General features: G+C 41.7%; 1 protein-coding gene across 1 annotated transcript; it reads left to right on the top strand.

Moving 5' to 3' along the window:
* The first annotated feature begins 2,805 nt into the window (after positions 1–2,805).
* LOC139384963 (cell adhesion molecule CEACAM6-like) lies at positions 2,806–9,886 on the top strand. The gene is made up of 7 exons (XM_071129918.1): positions 2,806–2,851; positions 3,469–3,789; positions 4,377–4,652; positions 6,564–6,818; positions 7,131–7,242; positions 9,202–9,319; positions 9,659–9,886. The coding sequence occupies exons 1-7, from the start codon at positions 2,806–2,808 to the stop codon at positions 9,884–9,886; spliced, it is 1,356 nt and encodes a 451-aa protein (XP_070986019.1).
* Positions 9,887–21,677: the final 11,791 nt, after the last annotated feature.

The following is a 21,677-nucleotide window of genomic DNA, read 5'->3' as shown; positions in this document are numbered from 1 at the left end:
TGGACTGGGAGATGTTTCGTATTGCGTCAGATAACAACATTGACGAATACACTGATTCGGTGTGCGAGTTCATTAGAATGTGCGTTGAAGATGTCGTTCCCATAGCAACGATTAAAACATTCCCTAACCAGAAACCGTGGATTGATGGCAGCATTCGTGTGAAACTGAAAGCGCGAACCACTGCTTTTAATCAGGGCAAGGTGTCTGGTAACATGACCGAATACAAACAGTGCAGCTATTCCCTCCGCAAGGCTATCAAACAAGCTAAGCGCCAGTACAGAGACAAAGTAGAATCTCAATTCAACGGCTCAGACACAAGAGGCATGTGGCAGGGTCTACAGTCAATCACGGACTACAGGAAGAAATCCAGCCCAGTCACGGACCAGGATGTCTTGCTCCCAGGCAGACTAAATAACTTTTTTGCCCGCTTTGAGGACAATACAGTGCCACTGACACGGCCTGCAACGAAAACATGCGGTCTCTCCTTCACTGCAGCCGAGGTGAGTAAGACATTTAAACGTGTTAACCCTCGCAAGGCTGCAGGCCCAGACGGCATCCCCAGCCGCGCCCTCAGAGCATGCGCAGACCAGCTGGCCGGTGTGTTTACGGACATATTCAATCAATCCCTATACCAGTCTACTGTTCCCACATGCTTCAAGAGGGCTACCATTGTTCCTGTTCCCAAGAAAGCTAAGGTAACTGAGCTAAACGACTACCGCCCCGTAACACTCACATCCGTCATCATGACGTGCTTTGAGAGACTAGTCAAGGACCATATCACCTCCACCCTACCTGACACCCTAGACCCACTCCAATTTGCTTACCGCCCAAATAGGTCCACAGACGATGCAATCTCAACCACACTGCACACTGCCCTAACCCATCTGGACAAGAGGAATACCTATGTGAGAATGCTGTTCATCGACTACAGCTCGGCATTCAACACCATAGTACCCTCCAAGCTCGTCATCAAGCTCGAGATCCTGGGTCTCGACCCCGCCCTGTGCAACTGGGTACTGGACTTCCTGACGGGCCGCCCCCAGGTGGTGAGGGTAGGCAACAACATCTCCTCCCCGCTGATCCTCAACACGGGGGCCCCACAAGGGTGCGTTCTGAGCCCTCTCCTGTACTCCCTGTTCACCCACGACTGCGTGGCCACGCACGCCTCCAACTCAATCATCAAGTTTGCGGACGACACAACAGTGGTAGGCTTGATTACCAACAACGACGAGACGGCCTACAGGGAGGAGGTGAGGGCCCTCGGAGTGTGGTGTCAGGAAAATAACCTCACACTCAACGTCAACAAAACTAAGGAGATGATTGTGGACTTCAGGAAACAGCAGAGGGAACACCCCCTATCCACATCGATGGAACAGTAGTGGAGAGGGTAGCAAGTTTTAAGTTCCTCAGCATTCACATCACAGACAAACTGAATTGGTCCACTCACACAGACAGCATCGTGAAGAAGGCGCAGCAGCGCCTCTTCAACCTCAGGAGGCTGAAGAAATTCGGCTTGTCACCAAAAGCACTCACAAACTTCTACAGATGCACAATCGAGAGCATCCTGGCGGGCTGTATCACCGCCTGGTATGGCAACTGCACCGCCCTCAACCGTAAGGCTCTCCAGAGGGTAGTGAGGTCTGCACAACGCATCACCGGGGGCAAACTACCTGCCCTTCAGGACACCTACACCACCCGATGTCACAGGAAGGCCATAAAGATCATCAAGGACATCAACCACCCGAGCCACTGCCTGTTCACCCCGCTATCATCCAGAAGGCGAGGTCAGTACAGGTGCATCAAAGCTGGGACCGAGAGACTGAAAAACTATCTCAAGGCCATCAGACTGTTAAACAGCCACCACTAACACTGAGTGGCTGCTGCCAACACACTGACACTGACTCAACTCCAGCCACTTTAATAATGGGAATTGATGGGAAATGATGTAAATATATCACTAGCCACTTTAAACAATACTACCTTATATAATGTTACTTACCCTACATTATTCATCTCATATGCATACGTATATACTGTACTCTATATCATCGACTGTATCCTTATGTAATACATGTATCACTAGCCACTTTAAACTATGCCACTTTGTTTACATACTCATCTCATTTGTACATACTGTACTCGATACCATCTACTGTATCTTGCCTATGCTGCTCTGTACCATCACTCATTCATATATCCTTATGTACATATTCTTTATCCCCTTACACTGTGTACAAGACAGTAGTTTTGGAATTGTTAGTTAGATTACTTGTTATTACTGCATTGTCGGAACTAGAAGCACAAGCATTTCACTACACTCGCATTAACATCTGCTAACCATGTGTATGTGACAAACAAAATTTGATTTGATTTGATTTGTTTATTGGATTCATTAAAAGCTGTAGTTTTGGTCTTCATCCTTGTCTCTTTGAGTGTTTGTCCTAACTTCATTCCGGATCATGGTCCACAGCAAGGCCCAATCCTGAATGGTGGATCACATTAATTAATGACGATGTTAGGAAAAGGTGTGTGTTTATCTGCCATGCAGATCATTATCCAGTTTACCGAATTCCTGTCCTTCATGTACAATAAACCATAAATATCTGTATCACAATAACATTACAGGGCCATTACCTAAACGGATACAAAGGTCACTGCAATGTGGCTTACAGTAAATGGGGAACTTCCTTGTCACCTGGCTGGCAGCTCTAAAAGATAGTACCTCAGCCTATTCTATAGCATCATACTGTGAGTGTACTAGAAGCACTTTCTAAATCTGGAACAGAACAAAGTATTCCAACAACAATGGAAACTGCAGTAGCCATCTCTCTCACTCTGTTCATACTCACAGGTAAAGCAGATATCTTCTTTGTCTCTTTAAACCGCTTGTTGTTACCTAGGCCATGCTTTACAGCTATTTGAGTTGTACATTTACAGTTTAGTAACATTGAATGGTGTTCCTTCCCCCCTTGTAATTGCACATAGCCCTATCTGCTCAACAACCACACTTGTTGCTAATTTCACAACTACAGATTCCTTTCATGGAAATTAAATTATTGTACTATAGATGACTGTGTACAGTAGAGTACAGTAATCACACTCTGATTACCAAAGTAGGGGAGAAAACTCTCTGTCAGAGATCATGCCTTATTCAGTTTATTGATTCATGTATTTGTCAGATACCACGTGAAATTAGTAAAATGTTGATTCCACATCCTATTCTCCTGTGTTTGAACTACAAATGTTGGCTACACTCCTTTTTGTGCAAGACAGTCTGTCTGTGTTGTGTGTACGTATAGCTAGCTATGTCTGACTATTAGTGCTGTGTGATTGTTACTGGGCCAGTTCTCTGAGTCAGTCATTTAGAATGGTCCTGAATGATGGAATGTTTTAGTGTACAGTGTGTACCACCATGTACAGCATGTTGTCTGAGCCCAGGCTCTCTGCCGTCCTGTATTCCCTCTCCAGGTCTCTGTGCTGGTCAGGGTCTGTTTCCACAAGGTTCTGTGAATGGCGCAGAAGGAGGGACAGCGATGTTCATCACAAATCTAATCCCACCAGCCCAGCCGTTCAATAAAATATCCTGGAGTGTTGGTGGAGCCAACATTATAACCTCTACTGGTGATGACTCTATAGGGCCTGGATACGGAGACAGGATCACTCTGAACAAAACTACTGGATCTCTGCAGCTCAGGAATCTGACCCTGGCTGACAGTGGAGAATACAGAGTGTCTATAACAACAGCTACAGTAGAAACAATCAATGGGTCAACTGAACTGGTTGTGTATGGTAAGTCCAAGTGCCGTGTCAAAGAGAGTTAAAGCTCAAATCCTTAAATGAAAAAATAACAAAGTAGTCGTCCCACTTCAGTTTTGGTAAAAAGCTGAGATATGGGCCTGGTGAAATGAAACAATTCTCAAATTCATAGGCAGATCTATGGATATCAACATGATAGTTTTAACCATCTTTGGAGGCGTGTTTACATTTATATTCTTTACAAACATTGAAGTAAAACAAGTTTACATTTTGGATTATGACGCGTTTTTAACCCACTGTGCACAGACGTCAATTCAACATCTATTCCACGTTGGTCTAACGTCATTTCAGGTGGAAACAACGTTAATTCAAATAATGTTTCAAGTGGGAAGTTACATTCTTCAAGAATCAATATGTCATAAATGTAAAAGTCAAAAAAATTATGTAGCAATAAGGATTCTAACTTTAAGAGTTTAGTTACCATGAGGAAAGGTTGAAACAAATATTCACTTGACGTTATCATCATCATCATCAAAATCATCAAAATCATTATCATCATCATCATCATTGTGGTATCTTTGATATTCATAAGTGTTTGGCTATGACTTCGTGTTTTACAGAGAATATATCTGATGCCAACATCACAGGACCACCAAACTATCTGTTTGCAGATTGGAGCTCCGCCAACTTAACCTGTGAGGCTGCTGGTAACATCACTACTATACAATGGACAAAGGAAGGTCAGCCTCTGTCTGCTGGTGGCAATATATTATTCTCAGAGGAAAACAGGAAAGTATCCATCAGTCCTGTGAAGAGACACGACAGCGGAGAATATGTGTGTAAACTCACCAACCCTGCCAGCTCTGCTACTGCCTCCTATAGAATGATAGTGAACTGTGAGTAAAGGTCTATAACTAATCTAATAATCTATGGGTCGGATTCTCAGACACAGATTAAGCCTAGTCCTGAACTAACAAGCATGCTTCCAAGTATTTTAAATCCAGGACTAGGCTTAAAGCTGCAATATGTTACTTTTGGGCGACGTGACCAAATTCACATAGAAGTGTGAGTTATAGATCTGTCATTCATTGAAAGCAAGTCTAAAAAGCAATACATCTGTTCTATGGGCGCTATTTCTATGTTTCCACATCTTAATCCACATAGAAATGTGAGTTATAGATCTGTAATTCTTATTGAAACAGTGACGACCCATCATTCAGAGCCCCACCTATTTTGAGACCCACATTTTTAGCTAAAACTAAAAAATGTTTTAAAAAATCTATTTTTGGGGAATGGTTGCCCGTTTTACATTTTATTTTGGCATTAATAATACGTGTCACATATCAGTTTGCAAACCATGAAACAAATAAAATAAATAATAATAATCATTGAGTTAATAAAGCCCAATATGCAGGTGTTTCAGCCTAGCTCAGTGTGTAGGGGTTGGTAATGTTCTCTAGTTGCGCCGTGATTGGCTCAGTGTTCTGTCACTCATGGGGACACTACGTCACCGCCAAATCTAAGGGTAGAGCTAGAAAATTCAAGCCCCTTGGGTTCTGCCATAGACTTGCATTAGAAGTGCCCATCCAAGAAGGCTCAAGGTCATTGGCCACAGAGAAAATTATGTCAAATCACGTTATATCTACAGTAACTTTGATTGGACTGTTCATGTCAACATCATACTTTCAAAATTAACCACCCATTGTTGAATTTGCGATTTCCACCTTGTTGTGTAATGTTTGTGTCCAATGGCCGATGAGCCATGATACATTTTATCTATAATTTCTCTTCATTATTTCTCTTCATATGACACGGCTTGAGAAGGATTTGCCAGTAGATTGTCGACTTGATTCATGATTATGACTGCAAGCTAAGATTTTGAAAGTATGATCTTGACATGATCAGTACTTCTTCTTCTTCTTCTGTGGATTTTATATGGTTGGAAACCACATGATCAGTCCATTCAAAGCTACTGTACATATAATGTTATTTGATGTCATTTTATCTGTGGCCTTTAGCCTCCTTGGGTGGGCACTTCTAATGTAACTCTATGGCAGCACCCCAGGTGCTAGAATTTACGAGGTCTCCCCTTAGACTTGGCGGTGACATAGTGTCCCCATGAGTGACAGAACACTGAGCCAATCACGGTGCAATGCTTCATATTTTCTGCTGGCTTGCCCCACCACCACAGAAAGCACTGAGCTAGGCTGAAACTGCTGCATTTTGGAGCTGCTTTACTCAAGAAAACAAAAAAGAGATCATGTCTGTATGTGGCTATATTAACTCAATGATATATATACAGTGGGGAGAACAAGTATTTGATACACTGCCGATTTTGCAGGTTTTCCTACTTACAAAGCATGTAGAGGTCTGTAATTTTTATCATAGGTACACTTCAACTGTGAGAGACTGGATCTAAAACAAAAATCCAGAAAATCACATTGTATGATTTTTAAGTAATTAATTAGCATTTTATTGCATGACATAAGTATTTGATCACCTACCAACCAGTAAGAATTCCGGCTCTCACAGACCTGTTAGTTTTTCTTTAAGAAGCCCTCCTGTTCTCCAGACCTCTACATGCTTTGTAAGTAGGAAAACCTGCAAAATCGGCAGTGTATCAAATAGTTGTTCTCCCCACTGTATATTTTACATTGTTTGCAAACTGATATGTGACACGTATTAATGCCAAAATAACATGCAAAACAGTGGGGTTCAAAACAGGGTTCAAAAGAGTTCGGACTCTGAATGACGGGACACCACTGTTACTACTACAGTCTGAGGGTCTTCTGCTCTTGGGCTTACAGATGGACCAGAGTCCATGACCATCCTGGGCCGACACATCGCTGAGGTGGAGTCATTCACCCTTATTTACTGCTCTGTTCAGTCTGTACCGCCTGCTACGTTCACCTGGTTGTTCAATGGGCAGCAGACAGGTGTACATGAAGCTGGATACATCATAAGGAGCGTCAGCTACAACAACAGTGGGGACTACAGATGTGATGCCAGGAATGATCTCACCGGAAATGTTATCAGTGTGGACCATAGTCTGTCAGTGAAAGGTACAATGGAATCTCTGATACAGTCACGAGAAAATCAAAGCTAATTAAATGCAAAAACGATCAACTATCACAAAAACTATTAACTATCACAACAGTGGTCATCTGTAGCTCAGTTGATAAAAAATGGCACTTGCAACGCAAGGATAGTGTGTTCGATTCCCAGGACCACCCACATCTAAAAAATGTATGCATGCATAACTGAAAGTCGCTTTGGATAAAAGTGTCTGCTAAATGGCAGTAGCATCATCTGTTCATAAGTTGTGTTTTGTTTATGTTTGATTGATTGATTGAATCCATCCCTGTGCATTGCAGATAAAACCCCTCCACCCCTAAGCCCAGAGGGAGCAGCAGGTATAGCAGTCGCTGTGATGTTGGTAGTGGTTGCTGTAGCTCTTGGTCTCTATTTCGGCATAACTCATCAACGGTGAGTCTATGAAAATAGCGTGGTTGGTAGTGCCATTATGCTGGGAAAGTAACAAACATAATAATTGTATTTCTGGTTTTACATAGAAAACAGGAAGCCATTTGATTTCAATAGAAAAAATGTCTTCCATCAATTGTGGGGACATAACAATACATTTCAAGAAGATATTTGAGGTTTTGTGTATTAATGTTTTGCAGACCATTTAGGCTGTTGATAAAGGTCCCATAAATAAATGTTTCTGTATGATGTTTAGGAACAATTCCACAAATACTACTGAGACAGGTAAGAGAAAAACATGATCATTTTAGTCTAGTACACTTTTTTCAATTACTGTATGGTAATTGTACAGTACATGCAAGTATTGAGATGAGAGTGGAGAGCTGCAGATGATGACCACAGTTGTCTTTTATTGTCTGTGAACTCATGCAGATACAGACACACTGCACTTAAAAAAATTAAAAAATAAAAGTATTTGTTGTTTCAACTTAATTGGTCGCATGGCCTTTTTCAAGCTCTATCATTGACAAATAAAATATATTTAAGTCAACTTCACCATTTGTCAGTATAACCTACTATTCCTAGTTGAATCAATTTCAACTTTAATGTAGAGTTATCCTAACTAACACCAAATTTACTTCAGGAATCAGCCATGCACCTGACACCAGCCATGGACCAGGGACCAGCCTTGCACCTGACACCAGCCATGGACCAGGAACCAGTCTTGCACCTGACACCAGCCATGGACCAGGAGCAAAAGGTCAGGGAGATTGTTGAATGTTGAGTATTGAGTGTCGCGAAACAATCTGTCTCATTAACACTTAAAATGTACTGTACATTATCAACTTCATCAACTGCTGATTTGTTTGCAGGTGGTCGTGTGTATGAGAATGTAGGACCTCCATTACCACCTCCAAGAGTGAGTTTCCACCACCAAATTAAATAAAACACTTATGATACCATGATATTGTATATCTATGTTTCCCACCATGTTTCAGTTCATTATCAGAGTTTTATAAAAACATGTATATTTAAATGTTTTTATATAAATGTTTTTATATTATTTAGTTTTTAGTTTTAGCATTAGGGACAGAAAGTAGCCTATGTGTGGGAGGCTAGGAGACATTTGTGTTATATAGTTTTTGTGTATTTTTGGGATATCACTTGCCACTGTGGTGCGGTAATGCATAAGGTGATGGGTCAGGTCATAGGTTAGCTTTAAAGGTAGACTCAGCAAGATGACGTAGATACACAATCTTAACAGTGGTAGTGGATCAATTTCCGCAATCAGGAGCATTGAAGAGCGAGGCTACACCTCTCAGCCCAAAATGTAGAGAAAAAAAACTGTGTATAATTCATGATGGTTTATGTTTTTATTTTAGTTTGTTTTGGAGTCAAAGATAATAGTTTAAGTATAGTTTTAGTTTTTCAAGGAGGTTGGTTAATTATTTTATTTCATTTTAATTAATAGTTTTTTCACTATAAGTTTTAGTTTTAGTTTGTTATAATAACCTTGCAACTTACTGCATTGGAGCATTTTGTTATGATATCTGTTGTCACGCCCTGACCTTAGTTATCTATGTTTTCTGCATTATTTTGGTCAGGTCAAGGTGTGACGAGGGTGGGTATGTGTGTTTTTTGTCTTGTCTAGGGGGTTTTCTATATCTATGGGGTTTTTGTATGTCTAGGTATTTGTAGGTCTATGGTGGCCTGAATTGATTCCCAATCAGAGAGAGCTGTTTATCATTGTCTCTGATTGGGGATCCTGTTTAGGTTGCCATTTTCCATTTTGGTTTTGTGGGTTATTGTCTATGTGTAGTTGTCCGTCAGCACTCGTGTTATATAGCGGCACAGTCGTTTTGTTTAGTGTTTTTCCGTCATTAAAAGAAGAATGTATGCTTATCACGCTGCGCCTTGGTCTCATCAATATGATGAACGTAACAGAATAACCCACCAAACCAGGACCAAGCAGCGTGTGAATGAGGAGTGGACATCCTGGGCCCGGGAGAAAGATGAGTGGAGGACATCCTGGACCTGGGAGGAGGTAATGGCAGGGGACAAGTCCCTGCCATGGAAGCAGGTGGAGATGGAACAGGAGGAAAGGTGATGGTATGAGGAGTCAAGGCAACCACAGAAACCCCAAGATTTTTTGCGGGGGGCACATGGAGCAGTCGGCGGAGCCGAGGAGTAAACCAGAGCCAGTCAGGGAGAAGGAGGAGAGAGAAATGGGGGAGTTGGTGGAGGACGCACGGATTTGGAATAAAATAACATGTTGTCAGTTTGGTGCCACCTAAGTCAGCTCTCCGTACTCGTCCTGAAACGTGTGTTAAAGTTCCGGAACAATTGATGCTGGCTATACACACCAGGTCTCCAGTGTACCTTCAAGACCCTGTGCCAACTCCTCACACTCTCCCTCCAGTGCGCCTCCACAGTCCAATACGACCTGTTCCTCCTCCCCGCACTCGCCCTGAGGTGTGTGTCCCCAGCCCGGTACTACCAGTTCCGGCACCAGGCCTCCAGGGTCCAGTATGCTCTGTTCCTCCTCCTAGCACTCGCCCTGAGGTACGTGTCACCAGCCCAGTACCACCAGTGCCAGCACCACGCACCAGGCCTACAGTGCGCCTTGGCAGTCCAGAGCGCCCGGTGATGAGCCACGGTTCAGCTCAACAAAGGCGGAAGGACCAGGGTAAAGATGGGGGGGGGGGCGGCGTCCAGAACCTGACCTTAGTGATCTATGTTTTCTGTAATATTTTGGTCAGGGTGTGACGAGGGTGGGTATGTGTTTTTTGTCTTGTCTAGGGGTTTTTGTATTCGAATTGGTTCCCAATCAGACAGCTGTTTATCGTTGTCTCTGATTGGGGATCCTATTTAGGTTGCCCTTTCCATTTTGATTTTGTGGGTTATTGTCTGTGTAGTTGCCTGTCAGCACGTGTTATATAGCTTCACGTTCGTTTTTGTTTCTTTTTAGTGGTTTTCCTTCATTTAAAGAAGAATGTATGCTTATCACACTGCGCCTTGGTCTCATCAGTATGACGAGCGTGACACCTGTAATGAAAAGGAGTACTCTCCGATACACAATCTTTGATATACCACATTGTCCCTGACTAGCCTATCTATTAGCTAGATGATTTAAACACACTTACTCAATGTGTCTATTTTTGTCTCCTCTACCGGAAATCCAGGGCTCCAACATATATAACAGAAGTATAAAGTGGTAAGTTTTAACTTTTTATTGCATCCTCATTATGACATTACCTTTGATAATACTTGTTTCATAGTTGTCTCAATCTCTCTCTCTCGCTCTCCCTGACTTAGAGCAGCTGATTTCACCTCATCTTCCACAGTTGGCTATGGATTCACCCATCAGGTTTTACACCGTAATCAAATACATGCAGAGAGGACAAACATTCACTGGAGGACCAGCCAAGGAGACTAGAAACTAGACCCTACTGGACTCCACTACTGAGTAGACACTGGTCTTTGTACTGTACAGCTCAGCCATCCAGCTATGTATACTTGCTCAATGTAAATATGGACTAGGCAACTATAGAGGACAAATTATATCCCCTTAAATTGCACACACCAGTTGAAGTCTTACTAATTTGAATCTGCTTTCTCTGGTCAGTGTCATCCCTCAGACCACAACCTGTGCTACACTAAATGCCAATAGGGGCGTTTTCATAGAAACCTCCCCTACTGAACCACATTTTGCAACAGGTAACAGCAACTTTTTTTTCCACTGAAAGGAGGAAGATGAGAGGAAGTTTGAGTAATCCTGTTATGCTTGCTGAATCCTCACAAAACTAGTGAGGACTAGACTGCCTATGTGGCTCTGGCCAAAAGAAGTGCACCATATAGGATACCAAATATGAACTGAAATTCCAATAAAAGAATGGTGTTAAATGTTGTATTCGTCTCATGAACTGAACCTGCTCCATGTATGACTTATCGGTTCCCATAGCTTTGTAAGACAAGTCTTAGATTCCTGAGTCGCCACTAGAAGGGAGGGTGGTGTTGGCTAATACTTTCAGAGGCTCCATCACTATAAAAGATGTGGAGATGATGGGAAATTCACCTTTAAATGGGCAGGCTCCGTCAGTGGCACACTTAAAGACACAACCACCCTCACCGTGCTGGGTGTCAGTAACTCCCAAGGGTAATGTGAGTTATCCTATCAAACAAATGTTATTTATTATGCATTTATCATTCTGTAATGCTCCTGTCTAGTAATCCATGCCGTAAAATACCCTAAAGAACAAGAGATGGTGTGGGAAATCAAGGCTGTGTGAGTAACCAGGCCGTATTGTGTTTTCAGAAGAACCATCATCAGTAATGTTGTCAGTGGGGTCTGTTACTAGGATTGTGCTAGCAGTGCTTGTAACGCTGATTGTCATCTGAGTGAGAAGCAATCCAAATATAACCCTTCCTACACACCTGCATTCACGTACGTGCACACGCTCGCACAAAAGTGCTTTAAACATGGGGCAAGGGATCATCTTCAGACAATCTAAGAATACTCCTGACTTGCCACCGGTTGGTAAATCACCAGTATTCATACTGACCACAGTCTAAAAAAAAAAAAGGTCCAGATAACAGTTTACCACACTCATGGGAGGAAGTACGAAATATGCTTCCTATATTTTCACTTCTCTATCTGTAGCGGTTTGTTAACCCACATTAGACTAGTCTTTTCCACCATCTATGCTCAGTTCATGATTGATGCTTCAGTTAATTTACTTTGCAACCATTTGAGAGTGTTTTGACCGTGTGTAGACCATAGATCACACAGATCACATTTCTAGCAGGAGTGCTATGGAAAAATGCAGACTGTCTGCCTTTTTGCTGCTGGTATACATTGGCCTCTCTTCAGGTAAGACATTTTTATTTGTAACTTTATTCTCTTATAGAGAAGGTCCTTTTAACCTGGAGGGAAAATAGAGAAGGTCCTGTTAACCTGGAATTTTGTTCAGTCGATATGAAGAAAACAGGGAGTTACCATCTGAACTTGTCCAAAAAGGAATACTAATTTTTGTTCTCAGTTTCAATTTTTTTTGATATTTTGGTCCCAAATTAACACAACTCAGACTAGAGGGGAAAACAGAAGCTAAAAACCAATAATGAACAACTGTATGATTCTGTTTTTTTTTAAATGGTTCGTAATCCCTCTCTCTCTCTCTCTCTCTCTCTTAATTTCTCGCTCTTCTTCGATCTCCATCTCCAGTAGTGTTGGAAGCTCAGGTCAGTGTTGAACCACAGGTGACAGGGTACCTGGGTAATGATGTCACACTGCGTTGTAAGTTGCTCCAGGGCAATCTCATTCAGGCTGAGTGGCAGTGGGAGATATCAGATACTGAAAAGTTTACCATAGCTGTCTTTAGCCCTAATTTAGGTCAAAACATATCTGAGTCACCTCTAAAAGGGAGGTTGGAGTTCGCTGGAGCTTCCACAGGTGATTCCTCTATTACTATAAAAGATGTGGAGATGACTGATGCAGGGAAATACATCTGTCTCCTGACAGTCTTCCCTAGTGGCTCAATTGCGAGGACAACCATCCTCACTGTACTGAGTAAGTCTGGAAGTTCAGCTTTAATATTGCAGATAGATTGTGGCTTCCATCAAAGTAATTGTATGCATCATTTCCAATATATATATATTTTTTTATATGTCATTTTCCCCTAACCATTCCATCTCTCCCCTATTTGGAGTAAACTAATGGGCAACAACACTTAGGCTTCTACATACTATATACATTTTACGGACACAGTATATTTTACAATAGTTATATTTTGTTTGTTTTTAGTCCCATCCTTCAGCTCCACTCAACCATCTGGAACTCTTAATATAGGGAAGAAAAGAATGGATCTCATTAAATGATTGAAATATTAACATTGATTAGTGACAATAGTTTTCCTGTAGATACTGTAGGATTCAATCTGACATGCAGCTGTATCAGAGGTCAAAGAGGTTACAGGGGTTCTGTTTCCTTCCCAGATCAGATTCCACCTCCATCATCTGGCGAGGTTGTGGGAATTGTTACCGCAGCCCTCCTGGTAACAGTTGTCGTGACAGCCACAGCTTACCTCATCATTGTCAGGAAGAGGTGTGTGTACGCTGTCTGTAACACATAGTTACAGAACATAATGAATATATACTGTATGTATCTCAATGGCATGTAATGTATCATCAGGCATTACAAGTGCAGAGGAACTGATTGTTATGTTTTACCAGTGAATGTATTTATATTATTCTCTCTAACTAGGCACAAGGCTATATTCAACCCCTCTGTCAGCATTGGTGAGTAGCAACCGCACGAAAAAGTTCCCCTTCTGCTCAGTTACACCCGTCCTGGATTTCTGCTTTCTGTAAGACCCGCTGTGGTTGTTTTTCAGATGCAAGCAGCCTGGTGGTCAATGCAGACAGGACAGGAAGAGAAGAGGTGAGTTTTTTTGTTGAAAACTTGTTTTTCGCTGTGCGTTTGACTGAATTCCAGCCTAAGATTTTAGCTAATCACATTATATTTGTAATCATTCAGTGATCCTCATCTATCTCACCCTCTCCCTCCCTTTGTCTTTCCCCAGGACCTGGTTTATTCTGAGATCGTCAGATTCAACATTGACAAGAGGAAAGCACACGACCCATCTGGAGAAGACCAGAAAGATGCAGACGTCAAGCCAGCTGAGGATGTCACCTACTCTGCAGTGGCAGTGGGAAACCAGCATTCTTTAAGGGAAGACACAGTTTACTCTCAGGTGGTGAGAAAGGACTGGGACATAGATGATGTATGGACTGTCTAAGCACAATAACAGTAAAGGGATAACCAGACATCCTTTATATTCACATACATTTAACTGAAGTTATCTCTTGTTGGGGAAGTGACCTCCTTATTAGACAAAGCCATCTAGATCCTACAGAAGGGCTATGTGTGTGAATACTGAAAAATTATTGCCACCAACAGAATGCTATATATATCGGGCATACAACAATCTCAGCTCTGTAGATTTTGTTGCGAAGAGACAGAATCAATAGATCATTTATTCTGGTATTGCCCCTATGTAGCTTGTTTCTGGTCACAGGTTCAGGAATTGTTAAAAAAAACACAACATGCACTTTGGAAAGCCACAGTCAGTCAATAAATAATGTAATAATACTCGTAGGAAAGGTTTTCGCTCACAATCTGTGGATAATAACATCACAGCACAATTGAAAAACACATGGCACATGGAAACCAAATGAGTGTGGTCTATGGTGATAGGTGGGATGGGCTGAGAGTGGCTGCGGGTTGGGATTAAAGAGCTGAGGTCTATGGTGATAGGTGGGATGGGCTGAGAGTAGCAGAGGGGTGGGATTAAAGAGCTGAGGTCTATGGTGATAGGTGGAATGGGCTGAGAGTGGCTGAGGGTTGGGATTAAAGAGCTGAGGTCTATGGTGATAGGTGGGATGGGCTGAGAGTGGCTGAGGGGTGGGATTAAAGAGCTGAGGTCTATGGTGATAGGTGGGATGGGCTGAGAGGGCTGAGGGTTTGGATTAAAGAGTTAAAGAGTTGGCAATGTATTATTCTTTTGTGACTGTTTTATGTAAATGTGCCATGTACAGTTGAAGTCAGAAGTGTACATACACTTAGGTTGGAGTCATTAAAACTTGTTTTTCAACCACTCCACAAATTTATTGTTAACAAACTATAGTTTTGGCCGTGCATGAGTCGTGCATGACACAAGTCATTTTTCCAACAATTGTTTACAGACAGATTATATCACAATTCCGGTGGGTCAGAAGTTTACATACACTAAGTTTACTGTACCTTTAAACAGCTTGGAAAATTCCAGAAAATTATTTAATGGCTTTAGAAGCTTCTGAAGGGCTAAAAGACATAATTTGAGTCAAATGGAGGTGTACCTGTGGATGTATTTCAAGGCCTACCTTCAAACTCAGTGCCTCTTTGCTTAACATCATGGGAAAATCAAAAGAAATCAGCCTAGACTTCAGGAAAAAAATTGTAGACCTCCACAAGTCTGGTTCATTTTTGGGAGCAATTTCCAAATGCCTGAAGGTACCACGTTCAACTGTATATCAATAGTACGCAGGTATAAACACCATGGGACCACGCAGCCGCCATTCCGCTAAGGAAAGAGATGCAGTCTGTCTCCTAGAGATGAACGGACTTTAGTACGAAAAGTGCAAATCAATCTAAGAACAATAGCAAAGGACCTTGTGAAGATGGTGGAGGAAAAAGGTACAAAAGTATCTATATCCACAGTAAATGAGTCCTATATCAACATAACCTGAAAGGCCGCTCAGCAAGGAAGAAGCCACTGCTCTAAAACAGCCATAAAAAAGACAGACTATGGTTTGCAACTGCACATGGGGACAAAGATCATACTTTTTGGAGAAATGTCCTCTGGTCTGATGAAACAAAAATAGAACTGTTTGGCCATAATGACCATCGTTATGTTTGGAGGAAAAAGGGGGAGTCTTGCAAGCCAAAGAACACCATCCCAACCGTGAAGCACGGGGGTGGCAGCATCATGTTGTGGGGGTGCTTTACTGCCGGAGGGACGTGTGCACTTCACAAAATAGATGGCATCATGAGGACGGAAAATTATGTGCATATATTGAAACGACATCTCAAGACATCAGTTAAAGCTTGGTCACAAATGGGTCTTCCAAATGGACAATGACCTCAAGCATACTTCCAAAGTTGTGGCAAAATGTCTTAAGGACAACAAAGTCAAGGTATTGGAGTGGCCATCACAGAGCCCTGACCTCAACCTACAGAAAATTTGTGGTCAAAACTGAAAAAGCGTGTGCGAGCAAGGCCTACAAACCTGATTCAGTTACACCAGCTCTGTCAGGAGGAATGGGCCATCATTCACCCAACTTATTGTGGGAAGCTTGTGGAAGGCTACCTGAAACATTTGACCCAAGTTAAACAATTTAAAGGCAATGCAAATTGAGTGTATGTAAACTTCTGACCCACTGGGAATGTGATGAAAGAAATAAAAGCTGAAATGAATATTTCTCTCTATTATTATTCTGACATTTCACATTCTTAAAATAAAGTGGTGATCCTAACTGACCTAAGACTGACCTAAGAAATCATTTTTACTAGGATTAAATGTCAGGCTTAAATGTATTTGGCATATGTATGTGTATGTAAACTTCTAACTTCAACTGTATGTAAAAATGTATATGTAAAATGTATGTATATGTAGTAAAAAAGCTGTAAAAAAACGAAGATATTTGTCCTCCGAATAGGGGTGTGGTGGAAGGGTTAATAAAAAAATATTTAAAAAGTTTCTGCCCTCCCAACTGCTGTCTCATCACTGTCAGTGATCAGGCCTACCACCACAGTGTTGTCAGCAAACTTGAGGATGGTTTTGGCCACGTGGTGAACAGGGAGCAAAGAAGGGGACTAAGCACACACCCCTGAGGGGCCCCCGTGTTGAGGGTCAGCGTGGCGGAGATGTTGTTGCCTACCCTCACCATATGGGGCCGGCTCGTCATGAAGTCCAGGATCCTGTTGCAGAGGGAGGTGTTTAGTCCCAGGGTCCCCAACATGGTGATGAGCTTGTAAGGGACTATCATGTTGAACACTGAGCTGTGGTCTATGGACAGCATTCTCACATAGTTATTTCCCCTCTTGTCCAAGTTTGAGGGCAGTGTGAAATTGAGATTGTGTCATCTGTGAATCTATCATGCCGGTGTGCGAATTTGAATGGGTCCAGGGTTTTTGGGATGATGATGTTGATGTTTGTCTTCAGGGCTGACTCTACACTAACTGTCAGTGACTGACATAAGAGAAAAATGTCTAATGTACAAACAAATGCCAAACTTGGACCTTGTGTATTCTACTATTCTATCTCTCCTTTGGAAGACTAGACCATGTCCCCATCTCTTGTTCATGGCCATTGGACACCAATTGTTGGTGCGGGGCATCGCATTAACCAGCCTGATAATAGCTAATTTCAATTTGATTAATTTCTCTAAACTCTGAATAGAATATGATTGGAGTTATAGGCCGACTCAGGCTGGTTATAAACAGACTATCACATTCGACCTACATCGTAATAGACCATTTAGTCCAGCTATCCTACATAAAAAACGACTGAAGACAGAAACAGATCATTTGGTTCCATTTCAACATATTTAAAAGTGAAACCAAAGCTTTGTAACATATTACTCAAACCAATGTTTGAACATGTTTCCAATGTTCAAATCAAAAGGCTATCGCACAAACCAATGTGGAAAGTCAGAACCGCTGTACAGCAACATAATGAACTAAACAACTGATGATTGAGAATGAGATCAGAATTACTGCTAAGGCTTGATCCATTAATTAAATAATTCAATATGTACAAAACTAAAACAATCTGTTCAAATCAAAAGGCCTGATTTAACATGACATCAATAACGCAGCCACATCACGAGTCCCCTGTGCCGACACATTCAGAAATCAAAAGGCCTGATTTAACATGACATCAATAACGCAGCCACATCACGAGTCCCCTGTGCCGACACATTCAGAAATCAAAAGGCCTGATTTAACATGACATCAATAACGCAGCCACATCACGAGTCCCCTGTGCCGACACGTTCAGAAATCAAAAGGCCTGATTTAACATGACATCAATAACGCAGCCACATCACGAGTCCCCTGTGCCGACACATTCAGAAATCAAAAGGCCTGATTTAACATGACATCAATAACGCAGCCACATCACGAGTCCCCTGTGCCGACACATTCAGAAATCAAAAGGCCTGATTTAACATGACATCAATAACGCAGCCACATCACGAGTCCCCTGTGCCGACACATTCAGAAATCAAAAGGCCTGATTTAACATGACATCAATAACGCAGCCACATCACGAGTCCCCTGTGCCGACACATTCAGAAATCAAAAGGCCTGATTTAACATGACATCAATAACGCAGCCACATCACGAGTCCCCTGTGTCGACACATTCAGAAATCAAAAGGCCTGATTTAACATGACATCAATAACGCAGCCACATCACGAGTCCCCTGTGCCGACACATTCAGAAATCAAAAGGCCTGATTTAACATGACATCAATAACGCAGCCACATCACGAGTCCCCTGTGCCGACACATTCAGAAATCAAAAGGCCTGATTTAACATGACATCAATAACGCAGCCACATCACGAGTCCCCTGTGCCGACACATTCAGAAATCAAAAGGCCTGATTTAACATGACATCAATAACGCAGCCACATCACGAGTCCCCTGTGCCGACACATTCAGAAATCAAAAGGCCTGATTTAGCATGACATCAATAACGCAGCCACATCACGAGTCCCCTGTGCCGACACATTCAGAAGGTTTAATATTTAGTTTAAAAACTCTGACCAAGGCTAAAAGAACAATAAACACCTTTCAGTGAGAAAACAGAAATCCTCTTAAAGTAGAAAAAATACTGTTTTCAAAGACGTAGCCTACGATGCAATAGTCATTATCATTTTAAGGAGAACAAAAACTACATTTCAACACCGCAGAAGCTTCGGCCAAATACTCCTAGCCCACCTCTCCAATGCATTGTTGGGAGAGTGTACATTGAATTCTAGTAGATGAAGTGTCGAACATCCTGTCATTTAAACCATACTTGATTTTCAAAATGTCACATACTATTAAATATTATATTTTCGCATACAGAGAACACGTCATGCATGATTGCATTTTGTTGATTTCGGTTGAGCATCCCCATATCTTATTGATTAGTGGTTGTCAAAGACAAAATGAGTATGACAATCGGGTATTTAAAGTAGACTCTATTTTCTAAATCAATCAATCAATCAAATTGTCATGACGTTGGCCTGGGGGGTTGGTTTATGACAGTCATAAATACCTCTTCCCCCCTTTTTCCTCTCTCTACCCTACTGAGGTTACATTTGCAAAACCCTTGGTTAGCATAGAGATTCTGGGAAAGTCAGTAGGTGGGGGGAAATGAACTATATTCTGGTAATCCGAACAATTGAACATATGCGGTGGTACTTAATGAATATGATGTCAGTTCGGTTGTCATCTGAGACATTTTCATCAATGATAAGATGACATAAACTCTTGTTTATGTGTGTTGGGGAATAATCAGAATTAGTTGGTAACATAGGTAAGATGTTTTATATTCATCATATGTTTGTAAGTTACTTCTCATCAGAATGTTATTTTTGTATAATACTGTGGCGGGGTTGCAGTGTCTGTTCTATGTCAAGACTAAGTTGTTTGGGCCGCAGAGAGGGGAGAGGTCAAGGTGTCATCATGTGTAAACATATCTTTTGCTCCACTGTGTCTGTGTGCCAGTCACTCTCCTCTCCGTGAGCTTGTCCAGGATTGGTTGTATTTAGAATTGGTTGTATCTAAATGACAATTTGATATATATCATAGGGTGGGGGTAATGTATAGGTACCATTTTGTACCAAGGACGAAATAAGAGCTTTGTTTAGGAGACCAAACTGAACGATAATTTATAGCCAACTCTATCTGGCTAGGGGATATTTCTCTCTGAAGTAAAGTATTTTCTTTGTGTAAGTTCCTAAGACCTGTGGTTTGTCATGTCGTCTAGGGGGGGTGGATCTTTGCTATTAAAGGATCTCAGTTGCAATGTAGAGGGGGCTCTCAGAGAATTCATTGATAGACACTGAATTGATCTGAGAGTCACAGGGTTGTGATAGAGCTCATATAATTAAAGATGGACTTTGATATCTAACTCTGACTTGTGTGTGGTTTGCGCTCATGATTTGGTAAATAGAGGAAATTTCCACGACAAGTGGAAAGTCTACACATCAGAGTTATCGGATTCACATGGAATTGTTGTTCAATTTAAATGTTTGAATACGAAATTATTTGTGATGGGATGAAATGTGATTTTAACTTTTAAAATGTGACATTTGGGTTTTCATAAGATAGGGCTGCTCAATCAGTGGCCCTCTCCTGTGACGGGACAAGGGCTATAAAACTTTTCAAACACACCCTCCTCTCCCTTCTTATATAAGCCCTTGACGACAACATAAATTCCTGTTCCGGGGAGGTAGGACGACGGTCCTATGTCAGAATGGTTCAGATAATAACTACAGAACGAAGCCAACATCAGCGTGAGCTTTGGTTGCGAATGGTATGAACCTTGAACTCTTATTCACTACCGAAGTGATACCTCCTAGCTGTAGAGTTAGCAGCCGCAGTTGCAAACGCAGGTTAGGAAGGAACAGAGTATCCCGTCTACCACACAATGACGTTACTACAACGTATCCAATTGACCACCAGAGACATTCTTCAAAGGACAAAGGACTCGGTTTGGCAACACGGCCTGTAATGCCCCTACTGAAGCGCAGCTCAGAGTAAATATTTATTGCATTTTCCTTTTCCAAATGGGCGGTAATTTAGAATGCATAAGATACTGTATTTACGATAGCACAACTTCGCCCTTCGTCCCTCAGTCTTTTCACTCAACCCAGCCCTTTTCCTTTGTGTAACAAGCTGTCATATCGGTTCCGCCCGCTAGGGACGTTTTCCTTTATGACGTAATTTGTAATCAAGTTATGATTAATTGTATGGATGTGTAATTCTGTGTGATTAGTTAGGTATTTAGTAAAAAAAATATTAAACCCAATTTTGTATTGCTGATTCAAATTGTTAGCCAGGGTTCGTGCAGATAACTAAGAATTTATAACTTTCAGATGAGACTGAATTAAGGTGACAATTGATATTGACTGCTAGTGATGTAAAATATTACTAGGTCTTTAAGAGTTTATTTGGAAGATAACAGCTCCATAAATATTATTTTGTGGTGCCCGACTCTCTAGTTAATTACATTTACATGATTAGCTCAATCAGGTGATACTAATTACGGATAAATTATTTTATAGAATAGCATGTCATATCACTTAATCCGGCATAGCCAAAGACACAATTTTTTTTATTTATAAAGCCCTTCTTACATCAGCTGATGTCACAAAGTGCTGTACAGAAACCCAGCCTAAAACCCCAAACAGCATGTAATGCAGGTATAGAAGCACGGTGGCTAGGAAAAACTCCCAAGTAAGGCTAGAACCTAGGAAGAAACCTAGAGAAGAAACAGGCTATGAGGGGTGGCCAGTCCTCTTCTGGCTGTACTGGGTGGAGATTATAACAGAACATGGCCAAGATGTTCAAATGTTCATAGATGACCAGCAGGGTCAAACAAAAGAAAGAAAGAAAGAGAAAGGAAAGAGAAAAAGAGAGAGCATAATTAAATTCACACAGGAGAAATACTCCAGATATAACAGACTGACCCTAACCCCCCGACACATAAACTACATAAATACTGGAGGCTGAAAGGGGGGGGGGGGGGTCAGGAGACACACACCCCGGACAGGGCCAAACAGGCAGGATATAACCCCACCCACGTTACCAAAGCACAGCCCCCACAACACTTGAGGGATATCTTCA

Source organism: Oncorhynchus clarkii, chromosome 3 (assembly GCF_045791955.1).
Source record: "Oncorhynchus clarkii lewisi isolate Uvic-CL-2024 chromosome 3, UVic_Ocla_1.0, whole genome shotgun sequence".
NCBI classification, from domain to species: Eukaryota; Metazoa; Chordata; class Actinopteri; order Salmoniformes; family Salmonidae; genus Oncorhynchus; species Oncorhynchus clarkii.
This window is presented reverse-complemented; position numbering and strand designations above follow the sequence as displayed.

Excerpts from the sequence above, each read along its gene's own strand:
- LOC139384963 (XM_071129918.1), top strand. The coding sequence starts at position 2,806 with ATGGAAACTGCAGTAGCCATCTCTCTCACTCTGTTCATACTCACAG. Across the intron at positions 3,790-4,376 it reads AACTGAACTGGTTGTGTATG|AGAATATATCTGATGCCAAC; the intron begins GTAAGTCCAAGT and ends CGTGTTTTACAG. Across the intron at positions 9,320-9,658 it reads AGTCCCTGCCATGGAAGCAG|TGCGCCTCCACAGTCCAATA; the intron begins GTGGAGATGGAA and ends CTCTCCCTCCAG.